Below are 17860 nucleotides of genomic sequence, written 5' to 3'. Positions count from 1 at the left end.
GTCTATTCCCTAAAGACCTAAAAAGAGCATGCTACAGGGACACTGCTACATCGATGTTCATAGCAGCACAGTTCACAATAGCAAGACTGTGGAACCAACCTAGATGCCCTTCAATAGATGAATGGATAAAAAAAATGTGGCATTTATACACAATGGAGTATTACTCTGCATTAAAAAATGACAAAATCATAGAATTTACAGGGAAATGGATGGCATTAGAGCAGATTATGCTAAGTGAAGCTAGCCAATCCCTAAAAAACAAATGCCAAATGTCTTCTTTGATATAAGGAGAGGAACTAAGAACAGAGTAGGGTCGAAGAGCATGAGAAGAAGATTAACATTAAATAGGGATGAGAGATGGGAGGGAAAGGGAAAGAGAAGGGAAATTGCATGGAAATGGAAGGAGACCCTCAGAGTTATACAAAAGTAGATACAAGAGGAAGTGAGGGGAAAGGGAAAAATAATACAAGGGGGACAAATGAATGTCAGTAGAGGGGGCAGAGAGAGAAGAGGCGAGGGGAGGGGAGGGGGGATAGTAGAGGATAGGAAAGGCAGCAGAACACAACAGACACTAGTATGGCAATATGTAAATCAATGGATGTGTAACTGATGTGATTCTGCAATCTGTATTTGGGGTAAAAATGGGAGCTCATAACCCACTTGAATCAAAGTGTGAAATATGATATATCAAGAATTATGTAATGTTTTGAACAGCCAACAATAAAAAATTTAAAAAAAAAAATGATGGTGGAATGTGATGATTATTATTATCCAAAGTATATGTAAGAAGACACAAATTGGTGTGAATATACTTTGTATACAACCAGAGATATGAAAAATTGCACTCTATATGTGTAATAAGAATTGTAATGCATTCTGCTGTCATATATAAATTAAAAATAAAACTTATAAGGCTTGCAAAGAAGTAGGAAAATGTGACAATAACCAAAAAGGAAAAACACGTTAGAAACAGAACCAGTTCCCATTCAGATATTGGTGTTTAGCAGATCAGGACTTTTAAATAGCTATTAAAAACATGACCACAGGGGAGCATGCCTGTAATTCCAGTGGCTCAGGAGGCTGAGGCAAGAGGATTGGGAGTTCAAAGCCAGCCTCAGCAAAAGCAAGGTGCTAAGCAACTCAGTGAGACAATGTCTCTAAACAAAATGCAAAATAGGGCTGGGGATGTGGCTCAGTGGTTGAGTGTCCCTGAGTTCAATCCACGGGTACGCCCCGCAAAAAAAAGAAAAGTCATATGCAGTGATGAGCACCTATAGTCCCAGACATGTAGGAGACTGACACAGGAGGATCACTTAAGTCCAGGAATTGGAGGCCAAGCTAGACAACATAGCAAGATCCCATGTCAAAAAATAAATAAATAAATAAATAAATGGAACAGAAAAACGATGGACAAAATAAATGAAAACATGTATAATTCCAAATTTCATTCTAGAAATAAGTGTGTGTGTGTGTGTGTGTGTAATTTTAGACATATATAAAATCTGATATTGGGAACTGATTAGGCTGGCAAAAGATTGAATTAGGGAATTCAAAGAAAAGTGACATAAAATATACAAACTGAAGGCCAGACAAGAAAAAAAGAAAAGAAGAGCATCAAAAGATTTGAGGTATAATTAAACTCTCTAAAATGCATGTAATCACAATCCTAGAATAATATGAGACAGCAGGAAGGGAAATAGAAATATTATAGGAGAAAGATAATTTCTGAGAATGGTCATAGTTGAAGAAAGATGCATTTAGGAATGTCTATGAATCTTAAGGAGTATAAACATACAGAGAACTGTATTTAAATCCATCACAATAAAACCTCTGAAATCCATGGATAAAGGTCCTAAAAGCAGTCAGAGTAAGAAGCATCAATAATATTAAGAGTAGGATTTTAAACAGGAACTATGGAAGCAAAGAAATACGTTATCTTTAAGGAGTAGGAAGAAAAATAACCTTGCCATCTACAATTTTAAACCCAGTGAAAATCTTCTCCCACAGTCCAAATGAAATTAATGCATTTTTCAGACACATAATAGCTGGAGAAAATATTGGTATATAGACCTATATTATAAGAAATACTGCAGCAAGTTCTTCATACTAAAGGAAATGATCTCAGATGGAAGCCTGGTATCACAAGGACTGAAGGACACAGGAAAGAATATTCACCTCTAGGGCAATCACTAAAACAATATTACAAAGAGATATAAAAGCTCTGAAGAGGAGATAACATGTAGTAATTCAGAATAATTAATTAAAACGTTTCGGTGGCTCCTCACTTCTGATTAAATAAATGCCAAGGTCCTTAGACTAGTAGACTAGGCCCTCCGTGATCTGGCCCCCTGTGCCTACCTAGCCTAATTCTCTTCATGCCCCTTCTAGAATACAGCCATTAGGAACTGCATGTGTCTCCCATAACACATCATGTTATTCAAACCACCTTAGATTTGCATATGCTACTTCTTTACCAGAAACACCCCCCTCTTTTCTTATCTGACTTATTGCAATTTAACATTTAATATATAGCTCAGGCCTAATCTTGTTTCCCTGAGAAAATGTCTCTGAATTTCCATGTGTTTCCACAGTACCCAGTGCTTATCTGTACCATAGCCCTTGTTGTAAACATGATTATATGTTTACTTATCTACTTTCCCACCTAGACTTTTCAAGGTCTTTGAAGGCTGGGCCTCTACATTTTATCTCTGTGTCTCCACCATCCAGCATAGATGCTAGCACATTCCATATCTACCTTAGGGAATGCCAGATACACAAAGGGAAGGCATTCAATATCTAAACGCCTACATGAACATGCATGATTTCAGGATCTTCTAATGGAAGACCATGATATTATTTATGGTATGTTACAATATGCTTCCTCCCTCCACTCCTTTATTTCTAAATGGCACATGAATACCTCAAACTCAACACATTCTAAATATGACCCATTCCATTTAACCCCTATTTGTGTGTCAGACTTAGCAACTGCCTCAGTATCTGAAGTTGTCCATAGCAGTCAACATGGATGCATTTGTTTTAATTCTGTCCCTTTTTTATCTCCGGTGTGTCTTTTCTTACATTATTCCCTATCGACTTCCAGGTCTCCTTCCTTATCCTTTGAACTCCTCCTCATTCTGTAAGTCCCAGCTCAGATGTGACCCTCACTCTGATTTCCTTCCCAGGCCCCAACCAGGAAGAATCCGTCTTCTTTCTTGGTACCTTTGCCAAACCTCATCTGTGGTACCCTATGTCACATAGTAATCTGTAAAGTCAGTAGTTTGCATCAGTACCTCTCATAAGCTTGTGAGGATTTTAAAAGGCAGAACTGTTTTCCCTTGCAGAAAAGGCACATGAGTGGAAATCTTTTTTTAAAAGGTAAATGAAGAAAAGCTAAAGAAAGAAAATTTAAAAGGGAAAGAAAGCATGTTTAAAAAAAAAAACATGGAGAAATTACAAGAAAATATAGTATAAGAAATTTAGTTTAAATTGTTTTCTTTGTAAATGTTTTTCACATGTTTTACATATTGTGATCTAGTCATCACCTCCAACCCCCAACATGCACATCCTCCCTGCCTATAAGCAGAATTCATCTACATCCTCATCTGGCTGCACAGTATGAAAGGTCCTTTGTGAATGGGATTTGCTTCTGTTTACCTGTCTCTCTCTCACCTCACTCACTACCTCCTGCTGTGTATTCATCTTGCATGAATTCAGACTCCTTGCTCCATCCTGGTTTTCTCCTCTGTGCTTACCCTGGGTCTGAACAGTCTATATAGCTTCATCCTGGTTCTCAGAATCTTTTGTTAATGTCTGTTTCCCAGATGCTCCCAGTCTGCATCTCACAAGAACAAGATACCTACTCCCCCATATTCATTATTAAAGATGGATCATCCTGATGAAAAATGATAAGGGGATAGATTGGAAACCTCATCAGATACACTTAAAGGTTATTTAGAACCATAGTTAATGGCTGCACACTTTTTTAAGAGAAATGAGCAGAAGCCACAGATGACCCTCATGACAAGCAAATTATTACAAATTTAGCAAAAAGAAACGTTAAGAAAAGATAAAAGGAAACTGATGATAAGTAGACTGGAAACTATGGTGATGGGGAATGACAGATATACTTTGCTCATAAGTGAAATTTCAAGCAAAAATAAATAAATAATGGCGAGCAGCTGTTCTCCCTTTCCACAGGGGACCAAGAGAAAAGGAGAAGCTCAAACATCCACAAGTGTGGACATAAGGAAACACCTTTCTACCGCAATGATTTTTATGGTTCAAGGAATCTGATGTCAGAAGATTTGGAAAGCTGAGAAGCCACAGATCTCAGACAGATGCCATGTAGTTCTGATTTTTTGACTGTTGCAGGTTGAAAACTTACACTGTTCATTAATTATTTTAAATGAGCTCCCCTGAAGTGTGCATATGCTTTCTAAGTGCTTCACTGAATATCAGATTGTGTTACCTGTGCTCCCATTAGGGCTCCCCATTGTGGAGAAATTTTCATGCAGAAATTTCATGCAGAAATTATTCTTTAAATTGTTAGAAACTCAAAAAATTAGAATAGTCTGAAAAATTGGGTATTCTTTTGCACATCTTGTTTCAAATCTTCAGAGATCATTCACTTGTATTTTCTAAGTTAAGTTTTCTTGCCCTCTCTTATTAGCCCAGCACTGCAGCTGGCAGCCTCTGAGACAATACACTTTAAGTGGCCTCTATTTTTAGAGACATGAATAGAACAAAACCAGATTGCCAGAGATTCTCTTCTAAAGCAGTCTCATGATGCCTCATTTTCTGGGACCAGTTTTGAACATTAAGGTTATTTTGGGGAGAGAGGTTCTCATCCATAGTAGATGCATAATACAAGTTCATGGCATTCTGACTTCAGAAAGGGACAAAATAAAAATATTCCTTTTTTGAATTCCAGCCTGTTGACTTTCCTGAGAGCACAGACCAGCAGCTGAGCTATAAATCTCAACAATCAAATTACCCACTTCATTTCACTATAACCTACAAGGCAAACATGCTTTTCTACTTTATATTTTAAGATTAGTGGAGAGAGAGAGTGGAGGTGTATGATGACTGAGGACTTACTTTCAGAAAGTAAAGGAAGCTCTGGAATTTGGGGATGTTCCTCCTCTGGCTCTTCCCTAAAGTATTTCTCAAGGTCTAGAAGGAAAGAAGGTTTCTTCACTTCCGGCAGCTCTTTCAGCCCTCGGATGCTTAATGACCTAAACGCACCTTCAAAACAGCAGGCTTTAGGGAAAGACATGGGAAAAGGACAATATCATTCATCCCTTAGAAGAAACTAGCACATTTTCAAGTTAACTTTTTAAAACTGAACCTTCCTGTTACTCAGCTGGTACAGCTGCAGTGATCAGCAAACACTATAAACACAGCTGTTCAAAATAAATCCAGGGTCCTTTCTATTCAGAGGGACCAAGATGAACTCAAGACTTCCCTTTCATTTATTTATTTTTTTTATTTTACTTTTTTTTTCCTTGAAAATGAATATTCTGCAGTTTGGAAATGTTTCAATTTCTCTTTTATCTACGAGAAAATTATATATCCTTTGTGAAATGGAATCTATTTACTTTTCAGTATATAATTTTTTTAAAAAAATCTATAATTTTGAATTGGCAGGTATTTTTTCACTCCACAATAATGTAAACCAGGGCTGTGTCACTGTATTTATTAAACACACAAAAGAGATGATGGTAATTCATTTTAATCAGACCCTTAAAATCAATGTTTTGGACAGAATGAAAAAAATGGCTTCACATGTAAGTGGGTAATGGTATAGAAATCAAGGAAAGCTTAATTCAAGATATGACTTTATGTTGTTTATTAGCTCTGGGAAGATAGAAACTGTACCTTTGTCATTATGAGGCTCAGTACTTAGGGTAGGTTTGATAGTCAGCACCTGCTATGAAACAAGTCCTGTTTAGCTTTTGGATCCTGAGGCAAGAAGGGTTTTTATTCATTTTCATATTTTCCTCTTTAATCTATTTTTTATTTAAAATTAAATTATATTCATTAAATTACAAATTTAGCAAAGAGGAACTCTGAGGAAAGATAAAAGGAAACTGATGTTTCCTTATTAAAGTAAAATTAAATTAATTTATTAACTGATAAAATTTGTTTTAATTGGTATATAAAACAATATTCTGCATATTAATGGAATACCATGTGAAGTTTGATACAAAAATAAATTGCATAATGTTTAAATCAAGCTAAACATATCTATTACCTCAAGTGTTTATTATTTCTTTGAAGTAAAAACACCTCAAATTCTTTCTTCTGGTTTCATGAAATATACAGAACACCGTTATTATCTAGAGTCACCTTCCTGTGCAATAACACATCAGAACTCTCCTTCCTGCTGACTGTAATGCAGTACCCACTGATCACCTTTTCCCCATCCCCTACCCGACCTCCAGCTTCTGGTAACCCCATGTTATTTCCCCAGTGCTGGTGGAACCAGGGTCCTCCCAGATGACAGGCAAGGGCTCTAGTTACAATCCCAGTTCTGGTAACCATCATTCTGTCATCAGATTCTATGAAATCAACTTAGATTCCATATGAGTGAGGTTATGTAGCACTAGTCTTTCTGTGCCTTGCTTGTTTCACTTAACATTAATGGTCTCCAGTTCTACTTAAGTTGTCAGAGTCATCATTTCTTAAATGCTTTAGGGAAAGTGTCAACATTCTGATGCAATCTTTTTTGGGAATCACAAGAAGCACTTTACACATGTCTTCTGGCTTACAGTTGCATCACTTACATGCTGTATAGCCTTAAATAAGTTACTTAATATCTCTGAACCTTACTTTCTTCCTTTGTTTAATGGATACCATAAAATCTTACACTAGGTTTTTTAAGAAATACAGACATTTCTGGCATACAGAAGAGCTGTTTCCCGGATTCACACTGATTTATAAGATAACAACATAAAACTATATCAACAGTGATTACTTACTGGCTGATTTTTGTATAGTTTCATCATAATAAAGTTTAGGTGTTTTTTTCTTATAAATATCTCTTTCCTCATATTTTATGTCTAAATTTATATCTTCTGATAGTTTGACACTGGAAAGAAATAATTCACGATGAAATAAAAAATTAACTACAAGGACAGTTTGTGGCAATAAGTACATATTATACTTCTACCAAAAAAAAAAGTCAGTTTCTGTGTACTTAAGTAGTGACATCTATTTACACTAATCAAGCCATACCTTTGAATAAAATACTTGCTAGCCAGGTGATGATATAAAAGAGTGAGAACTACAGGCCAAGAGTCTAGTTAAGCAAGAACTCTGTTCCCATAACAACTGGAAAGTCAGAAAAAAAAGTGATGCAGAATGAAAGTTTACAGAAAGACACACACATCCTACAATGAGTAAATTAATTACAAGGGCAACAAGGAACAAGTAGAAGTGATCCATGTCAAGTCCTCCATCTTCACTTAAGGTATCCAAAATGCAAATGTTCAGTATATTTAGAGCTTACCATATGCATCTATTAAAAAAAAAAACCTTTAGAATAGTTGAATCCACAGAAAAGATTTTTTATCAACAAAATGTAGGGAGAGAGGGAGCTCCTTATTTAGCTGTATGAAAATTCTGTGAGAAAAAAAGAAAATAATCTCAAATACTTAATATTCATTATTATAGATTTCAAACTTAACAGCCATAAGCTGGTGGTTGTCAAAAATCATTATTAATGTCTAAGGAGCACCAGACCTAAAAACACACCCATTTTCCCCAAGCCCCGGAGAGCCATGGGGACCTTTGCCTGCCGGGGTCCTTCTGATTCCCTTCTCTGCATGCTTTGGCTCTTCAAGACTCTCTTTCATCCTCAACTCTGCTTCATATTTTGTAGCTGTAGGACCTTGAGATATGTCTTATATCCTTGACCTTAATTTTCCTTCTATGCAATGATATTTTGCTGTGGTTTACCTCCTCCTTTAGGAGGTACAATGGATGAAAGATGGTGATGTACCTAATACATAATATTATTCAATAAATGTTAATTGCCCTCCTTCCTTTTCCTCTACTCTATTTTTACTGTATCTCACAAATCCAGCTTAAAATGTCAATACAAGCAAAATTAAATCTATGCACTCTTAACATTAATATCAGATGCTATATATACAGCTTGAAGTAAGAATTTATTGATTTTTTATATGCATAAACAAAATTTTCATTTTAGAATTCTTTTTGAGTTTACAGAAAAGATATGACAATTGTTCAGAGTTCTGGTATACCTCTCACCCAGTGTTCTCTATTGTTAATATCATTTATTTATTGATTTGTAATAAATAATCTCAAATACTTAATATTCATTATTATAGATTTCAAACTTAACAGCCACAGCTGGTAGTTGTCAAAAATCATTATTAATGTCTAGGGAGCACCAGATCTAAATAAATAATACTTACAATTTTCTGGGGGAAAGGTGTATTCTTAACCCAATAACTGCAAGGCCTAACTACATCATAGCCCACCTTTCCAGTGTTCACCAACTTGGTATTGTTACAGATTCCTTATTTATTTATTGGTACAGGTGATTGAACTTAGGAGCACTCAATCACTGAGCCATATCCCCAGCCCTATTTTGTATTTTATTTAAAGACAGGGTCTCACTGAATTGCTCAGTGCCTCACTGTTGCTGAAGATGGCTTTGAACTCGTTATCCTCCTGCTTTAACCTTCTGAGCCATTGGGATTACAGGCGTGAGCCACTGGGCTGGGCCTCTATTGTTAATATCTTACCATTTAACCCAATTAAAAAATCAAATTGGTATATAATGAGTAATCAAATTTCGAATTTTTAAGGGTTTCTACTAGTATTTTCCTAATTTCCATGTTCTGTAATAACAAAAATGTTCTACTTCATTATCTGAATCCTGAGACTTCTCTGGCCTGTGACAGTTTATTGTACTTTTCTTGTGGATCATGATCTTGACAACTGTGAAGAATATGGGTCAGACTTTTGGTATAATACCTCTCAATTTAGGTTTGCCTGACATTTTTCTTAAACTGGTGTCATTCATTATTGGGAGGAAGGCCACAGAACGCAAGTGCCCTCATCACATCCAATCCAAGACATGTGCTATCAACCTGACTCCCCACTGCTGATGTCAGCCTTGGTCACCTGGCCAAGACTGTGTTTGCCCATTTTGCAGTAATAACAGCTTACAGCACCCACCTGAATGTTACTTTTTCTCTGGAAGCAACTTAACCAAACACAGCCCACACTTGAGGAGAGGAGTTAAGTTCAGTTTTTAGAGTAGGCAGAGTACCTACATAAGTTATTTGGAATTACAGGTTTTTTTAGGAGGGTTTTGCTGTCCAAAAGCCTTAAGGTAGGTGGGTAATTTTTTTCCCAAATCATGCTGGATTGGCCTCCCTCACAATATGCCATCTCCTATAAATAATAGCATGCTATTTAGCCAATGTCTGTGCTTTGAAAACAGAATGATCATTTTAAGAAAGTAAAGGAATCTGTAACAATAACAAGTTGGTGAATACTGGAAAGGTGGGTTATGATGTAGTTAGGCCTTGCAGTTATTGGGTTAAGAATATACCTTTCCCCCAGAAAATTGTTGATGAAGTACAAAAGGTTTGGGAGGGTGGGCTAGAAGCAGGAAGTTCCCTTTTTTGACTAGTTAACATCAGACCTTGATTTTCCCCAAAGCCCACAGAACTCTCGCCTGCCTTTGGACTATTTGCTTTCTGGCTGACTCATCTGGTGGTGTCTAAATTAAGTATCTTGTTGTAAAAATAAAATATTTTGTCTTATCCACAGCAGGATAGAAGCAGGCAGGGCATAAAAGAATCTTCTTGGAATTATAACAAATTGCACTACTTACTTAGATGGCTGCCTGTGAAATGTGGTTAGATTGATAAAGCTGCAAGAGAAAGGGAAACTGTCCACAGGACTAGATCAGAAGGCCAACAACAAAGTGCTTTCTTCACATAGACATCGACATGGGGGAGTGGTTACCATGAAAGTGTGTTGGGGACTGAGAAGAGGTGATCGTTCCTAAGAGTAGATGTCATGGAGGAAGATAAAGAAGAAGAAGCATGCTGTGAAAGACTTAAAGAAAGTTCTAGGGCTTTTTGGCAAAAATACCTCATATGTAGGGCCTGTTGTGGGCTCTGGCAACCTTAGCACCAATTCTATGAGAAGGAAAGACTGTAGCTGATCTCCCTCTTCTCAGCTCTGGCTGCAGAGAGAAGATGATGACAGATTGATGATGACTGTATTGCCCTACTTAGCAATAAAAGGAAAGTGAAAGGACCTTGAGTGGTGGCTTTCACATATTGGGTCCTTGACAAAATACCGGATGACTTGACTGTGACACACCAATTTTTAAGGTTTTTATATGATGCTTGTTGGACAGCAGCACAGAGTGGTGGCAGAGGGCTAATTCAAGCCAGAGTGCCTATGTTTGGATTTGATCTACTCAGAACCAATCACACAGCTTCTCTCTGCTGTGGTTTGCTGAGCTGTGAGATGGGGATGATAATAACAGCAATTGCCTAAGATTATACTGAAAATTAAATGACTTAAACACATGAAGGCCTTAGAACAGTGCCTGGAAATGGTCAGAGCTCTATAGGGACTGGCTACTATTACGTTCAAACAGAATAAGATGATACTTTTCCCTGAAAGCGGGGCATTCCAAGAGCCCCCTATGAGCCAGTTCTAAAACACTTGGGAGCTACCATTAAGACAAAAAGTAAGAAGATAAGGCACTCCCCCAAATAATAACTTCCTGCACCTACCTGTAGTTGTAAGCCTTAAATTTCAAAAATTAAGTAGACTTTCATTTGTCATACCTGAGCATAGGATAATTATTGCCACAGATTGTTGGTAAAAGCAGATAGTCAATCCCTCAGGTGTTTAATTCAAATAAGGTCTAGTTTGAAATGAGATTTGAATGTTACATATTTTTTCTTGAAGTTGTCCATCCATTTTCAAATTCAATTTTTCTCACAATATATGCTGACAAATAATTAGGTTATCAATACCATACAAGTACTTTTAGGTGTCAGTTCTCTTCTAATAACAGTATGGAATTCAGAACGCTATAATTTAACATGGTTAAAACACCTTAATTGTAAGTGTGCCTTAAGCGGTCATGTATAAACTTGCTCAGAAATTTGTGTAATTTCTCTTCTGATTATTTATCCTGGTTCCTAATAATGAATTTATTTCTGTTAAGCAATTTTGTAAACTGTAAACAAGGGGAATGTGTCAAATAATAGAAGGGGAAATAGAAATGATCTTTGTTGGCCTAGAATAAGAATAAAGATCAATGAATGAGAGTTCTATGACAGGATAGGCCTGACTTAACATTAGAATCATTCTGTAACAGAGTGTATGACAGTGAATGAATTTACTACATAGAAATTACTCAAAAAGAGACTGGGTTGTGCTTCTTAAAGATGCCACAAGAGTTAGTCTGGCACACTTCTAATATCCCTTTCAATGTTATTATTAATTTACTAAAATTAATAAACATGAAAAAATAATGTTTACTTTGCAAACAGAGAATCCAATTTAAAACAATGATATCTCACTAGTAGTTTTAAGAAGACAGTAGCATCCAATCTCAATTCCAAGACAGTAAAGCAGCCAAAAATTTCACATTTCTAGACAGCGGTTTTAGTGAATGTCGCAAAGACCTCTAAATCTTGTGATTCAGCACTTCCACTTCCAAGAATTTACTCTAATGATGAATTTCACTGGGTACTCCAAGATAGGCCCACGAAGAAACTTAAAAAAAATGTTTTCCCAGTTAAAATGTGTAAAAGCTATATGATAAGCACTGGGGATATAGCTCAATGGTACAGTGTTTGCCTAGTATATGCAAGAACCTGGGTTCAATCCCAGTACCACAAGCAACAAAAAGAAAGCTACATGAAAAATTTCTAGGAAGTCATTATGATTATTGATATCCATAGATGCTCACATTAATTAATACAGAAATGTGTTCACTATATTTAGTAAATTAGTATATTGCTAAATTAGCATATGCTAAATTAGCATATTGTTTAGTCACTATATTTTTGAATGACAAAACACACTATAAACTATATTAAGTCCCCAATTTCATAATATTAATTTTTTTTATTTTCACAAGAATACTTGGAACAAAGTCTGGAAAGTGAAATGCCTTAGCAATGGTTTTGCTACACTGATTTCCTCTTTTTCTTCTTGCTTGTTAGTAATTCCAAATTTTCCCATAAAGAAAACATGTTATCTTCGCAATATAAAAATATTCTAACTTTATGTTATCTAAATGAATCGACTTATATAAATGTTTCTAGATTAAAATAATTTTGAGTCCAAAAATTAAATATTGCTATAATTTAAGAAGAATTCATGTCTACTATGGTTATTCCTTATTATATATCTCTTCATTTCTTTTTTATTTTTTCATTTTTTAGTCAGAGTATAATTTTTGTAGAATTTAAGGAAGGAGGAAATCTGTATCTCTGAATCAGCTATTAAACTAGCATTAAGACTTCCTTTGGTCTTTTAAATACTACATTCATCTTCATCTCCCAGGATTTAAATGGAAGTATGCTCTTGACCACCTACCTACCTCTATTATAAACTATTATAAGTGGTATGAAAACCAGGTATTTGTGTACAAGCCAGAAGATAATATACACCAATTGTTTTTTCCTGGAAAGATAATCTTAGGCACTAAAATGAGAATATACCTTTAGATCATTTAATTTTTCCTGTATGTTAGCTGATTCTTTCATTTTCTCTAGACATTTTCTTTTTCCTTCTCCATCTTTCTTAGCCATGCCCCCAGATGCATATTCACATACACACCAAATATGCTTTTTCTTGTTTAGTCTCTCTAAACTTCCACACACATTTATCTTTCCTTCAAATTTTTGCATATGGACAATAACTGGCATAATATCCTCCTTGAATTTATTAATCGAATTTATTATTATGACTAGGTAAAGGGGCACATTCTTCAGAAAACATTTTCTTAGAAAGAAAATTGTTGATAATCTCTTCAGTATTGGACAGAAAGCTCGAAGGACACTTCATAGCTGACAACTCCACTGGACCGTGTTTTCCACGTAGGATTCCTGGTAACATTCCTGGGAGAAGTGAGGGATGCACCTGGCAATTCAATTCTGAAGACACATTTTTAACAATTTTATTTCAATTAGTTTGGTGATTCCTAAATGGCATTACTCCATATGCTCTCATTTCAATCCCTTCATCTGAATTAAATGTAACATGGTTAAAAACAAGCATTTTTAAATACCGTTAGCACTTTTGATGTATTCTTTTGTCCTTCAAAAAAGTACAACAGAGAAAATTTTGCGTCATCCTTGCCCCTACCTGGGAATCTCCCACAGCCTACCTAAGCACAACCCAGGTGAGAAGATTGCTCTTCTGTATGCCCATTTATTATAACAGAGAACAAAGCTTGAGGTTAAAAAAAATCTGTGAATTTAAAAACATATCAGCAATAATTTTCATAAAACAAAGTGCTTAAGATGAATAGATAATGAAATACAATGAGATGTAAATTGAGAGAGTAGTAAAACATTCGAATTCCAATTTTCAAATCTAAGGAACGGCTGATAAAAATTGTTAAAAGCATAACAGGGAATGAAAAATTAGCATATTGTCTGAAATACTCTTAAGCAGGAATCTGTAACATTTGTCTTCCCTTTTTCAGGAGTGTGACATGAGGAGAAATAGTGATGTTGCCCTAGGATGACTTTATTTCCTTATCTGCAAAATTTAGTTGGGTGTGTAGGAAGGGGCATTTTATCTTTCCATTCTCAGCACTCTCTGCTTGTACAGGTTTTGTTATGCTATATTTCTAAATTGGAAATATCCTTTTGCCTGAAAATAAAATGCCACTTGACATTTCAGCAAGCCACAATTCAAGGAAATGGAAGAACAAATATCAAAGTATAATTTAGTATAAGAGGATGTCTAAATAAGATTTTTTTTTCTCTTCTATTTAGCTATCAGCAGAAGTCCAAAATGTCTGAGAGCAAAATTCTTAATTGGGAAATAAAACATTCCTATGTTCCAAAGGGAAGTGCTAGATTCCTTGTATATAAGCCCACTTTGCCAAGAAGATAGCTCCCAAACTGACTTGTGGTGCTTAGGCCAGTCAGCACCCTAGGATACAAGAGACACAAACTGGACATTAACAGGGAGGATTGTGTCAGAGAGTTATAGGTATGTGCTGAGGCCCACCCCATGAGAGCAGAGGGACGCTTCTTTGCCTCTTATTTCTAGCCTCCAGTCATGTTGACCAGTCAAAGAACTTGATGTACAGACTCTGGATAACCAAGAGAGGGACATGGTGGATTGGGTTCTCATTCATACCTAAAAAGTCTACAGGTAAAAAGTTGTGGCTCAATTGGGTAAAGAAGGGATATAGTGGGTGGAAGAGTTGACATAGTGAGGATGTAGGAGTTTCCTAGGAGCCAAGCAGAAGTGAACCCAATAAGAATTATGTACAAAGGGAAAGCCTGGAAGTATGAGGGGGTTAAAATTAAAAATAAATAAACTGTGATGGACACAGGAGAGAGAGAGCCAAAGAGTGCATTCGTTTGGAAATGTGCAATACAGAGGTCCTGAGTGGGACCATCAAAGAACCCTCAACTGGACCCTGGGGTGAGAAGGAGAAGGAAGAGTCAGCTTTGTGCATCTGTCATGCAGGGAGAGCAGCAATGCCAACATTCTCCTTCTCTTTCATCCTCCTTTTATAGCCTCAGTGAATGGGAAACTGTGACCAGTGAACAACAGAGAAAAGACAGTTCTGCGATGGTGTTCCACTTGGTCAAGATTTCTAAAATGACAGTCGCATTGAATTGAAATATGGTGGGAATTTTATAGAAGAACTATCTTCTTGTCAGTTCTGAGTAAGCCCTATTTCTTTTCTTATTTGGAATAAGTAATGAATCAAAAGTACCAAAATATTTTTTGTTTGTCTTCATGTAGTAGGTTCAAATATTTATCCCTACCAGAATTCTGTTTTGTAATTGTATATGTATATTGGGGGGAGTGTCTATTTTTAAACATTTAATATTTCTTTTCTGAATTAATAATTAATAACCTTTCAAAACAGAAAGCATCAGACTCAGACATTTGTACTGGTAAATTCCATAAAGTATTTAAAGAAGAAATGATATCAATTCTATATAACATGTTCCAGAAAATAGAACATTTTGTAACTCATTCCAGAAAGTCAGCATAACTCTCATGCCAAAGTCAGACAAAGATATTTCAATAAAGAAATAATATAGACCATTCTTTCTCATAAACATAATTACAGAAATCTGCAAAGCAGTATTAGCAATAAACTCCAACCATGTATAAAAATAATTGTCTACCATATCTAAGTGGAATTTATTCAGGCATGCAAAGCTGGTTCTCCATTTGAAAATCAATTTATATAATTCCAGTTGCACAGAAGAAACTAGAATAAATGAAATCATCCTCTCAAAATCAAAATCACATTAAAGGCTTCAGAAGAAAAATCATATGATCAGAAAAAACATTTGACAAAATCCTATACCCATTCATAATAACTATCAGCAAACAGAAAAGAAGGAAACTTCCTCACCTTGATAAAAACCATCTACAAAAAACATTCATCTATCATATGTAATAAAGAGAAACTACATGGTTTCCCCCTAAGACCAAGACCAAGAAGAAAAAAGAACGCTCCTTCTCACCATGCTGACTCAACATCATATTGGAATTCCTAGCTAATGCAATAAAACAAGAAAAGAAAATAAGAGTTATATATGTTGGAAAAAAAGAGATAAAACTGGCTGCACCAGGGCTGGGGATGTGGCTCAAGCGGTAGCGCGCTCGCCTGGCATGCATGCGGCCCGGGTTTGATCCTCAGCACCACATGCAAACAAAGATGTTGTGTTCGCTGAAAACTGAAAAATAAATATTAATAAAACTCTCTCTCTCTCTCTCTCTCTCTCTCTCTCTCTCTCTCTCTCTTTAAAAAAAAAACTGGCTGCACCAATTTGCAGTCCCACCAGCAATGTATGAGTATACCTTTTTCCCCACATCTTCGCCAACAATTATTGTTGTTTGTCTTCATAATAGCTGCCAGTCTGACTGGAGTGAGATGATATCTTAGAGTAGTTTGGATTTGCATTTCTCTGATTGCTAGAGATGATGAACATTTTTCCATATATTTGTTGATTGATTGTATATCCTCTTCTGAGAAGTCTCTGTTAAGGTTTTTGGCCCATCTATTGATTGGATTATTTGGTTTTTTTGGTGCTTGGCTTTTTGAGTTTTTTATATACCCTAGATATTAGTGTTCTATCTGATGTGTGAGGGGTAAAAATTTGTTCCCAAGATATAGGCTCTCTATTCATCTCACTGATTGTTTTTTTTTTTTCTGACAAGAAGCTTTTTAGTTTGAATCCATCCCATTTATTGATTAATTAAAACCAAGAATTAATTTATTGATTAATTTATTGATTAATTAAAACCAATTCTTGGTTTTAATTCTTGCACTATAGGAGTCTTATTAAGGAAGTTGGGGCCTAATCCCACATGATGAAGATTAGAGTCTACTTTTTCTTCTATTCAATGCAGAGTCTCTGGCTTAATTCCTAGTTCCTTGATCCACTTTGAGTTGAGTTTTGTTCATGGTGTGAGATATGGAGATTCCTTGGAAAACTGAGAATGGAGCCACCATTCAACCCAGCTATCCCTCTCCTCGGTCTATACCCAAAGAACAGCATACTACAGGTACACACCCACATCAATGTTTATAACAGCACAATGGACAATAGCTAAACTGTGGAACCAAGCTAGATGCCCTTCAGAAGATGAATGGTTAAAAAAAATGTGGCATATATACACAATGGAATATTACTCAGCAGTAAAAGAGAATAAAATCGTAGCATTTGCAGGTAAATGATTAACGTTGGAGAATATAATGCTAAGTGAATTTAGCCAATCCCAAAAAACAAATGCCGAATGTTTTCTTTAATATAAGGTGACTGACTCATAGTTGGGTAGGGAGGGGGAGCATGGGAGGAACAGATGAACTCTAGATAGGGCAGAGAGGTGGGAGGGGAAGTGAGGGGGCAGAGGGCTAGCAAAGATTGTGGAACGTGATGGACATCATTATCCAAAGTACATGTATGAAGACACGAATTGGTGTGAACATACTTTATATACAACCAGAGATATGAAAATTTGTGCTCTATATATGTAATAAGAATTGTAATGCATTCCACTGTCATTTATTTTTTCAAAAATCAATTTTAAAAAGATATAAAACTATCTTTTCTTGAACATGGCATAATTGGGCTGAGGATGTGGCTCAATAGTTAAGCACTCCTGGGTTCAATCCCCAGTAACCAAAAACAAACAAACAAACAAACAAACAAAAGAAAAGAAAAATGGCATAATTGTCTACATGGGAAATCCCAAAAAGTAAAAAAAAAAACAAAAAAAAAACACCTATTGGAACTCATAATCTAGCAAGGATTTAGGAAACAGAGTTAACATACACAAAAAATAAATTTCTTTCTTAAATACTAGCCATAAACAATTAAAATTTGACATTTAAAACAGATCATTTGCATTAGCACCAAAATTGAAATATTTAGTTACAATACATATAAGACACATACAATAACATCTATGTTAGGAAAATTACAAAACTTTAATGAACAAAATCAAAGAACACTTGCATAAATGTAGAGATATACATGAGAAGAAAGATTTAATATTGTCATTTTCCCCACCTGATTTATAGATTCAACATAATCTTTTTTTTTTTTTTTTTTTTTTTTTTTTAAAT

General features: G+C 35.6%; 1 protein-coding gene across 5 annotated transcripts in view; it reads right to left on the bottom strand.

Moving 5' to 3' along the window:
* Wdr49 (WD repeat domain 49) overlaps positions 1-17860 on the bottom strand; it is a 145498-nt gene that overhangs the window by 21721 nt on the left and 105917 nt on the right. For 4 of the 5 annotated variants that reach the window (XM_048814360.1, XM_048814362.1, XM_048814363.1 and 1 more), the window contains 2 exons: positions 6984-7093; positions 5101-5262 (listed from right to left, as the gene is read on the bottom strand). The exons of the other annotated variant lie outside the window; for it this stretch is intronic. In XM_048814360.1, the coding sequence (XP_048670317.1) occupies positions 5101-5262; positions 6984-7093 (272 nt within the window). The remainder of the gene's footprint in view (positions 1-5100; positions 5263-6983; positions 7094-17860) is intronic. 5 annotated transcript variants of the gene reach the window in all.

This window comes from Marmota marmota, unplaced genomic scaffold (assembly GCF_001458135.2).
Source record: "Marmota marmota marmota unplaced genomic scaffold, marMar, whole genome shotgun sequence".
Classification (NCBI taxonomy): domain Eukaryota; kingdom Metazoa; phylum Chordata; class Mammalia; order Rodentia; family Sciuridae; genus Marmota; species Marmota marmota.
This window is presented reverse-complemented; position numbering and strand designations above follow the sequence as displayed.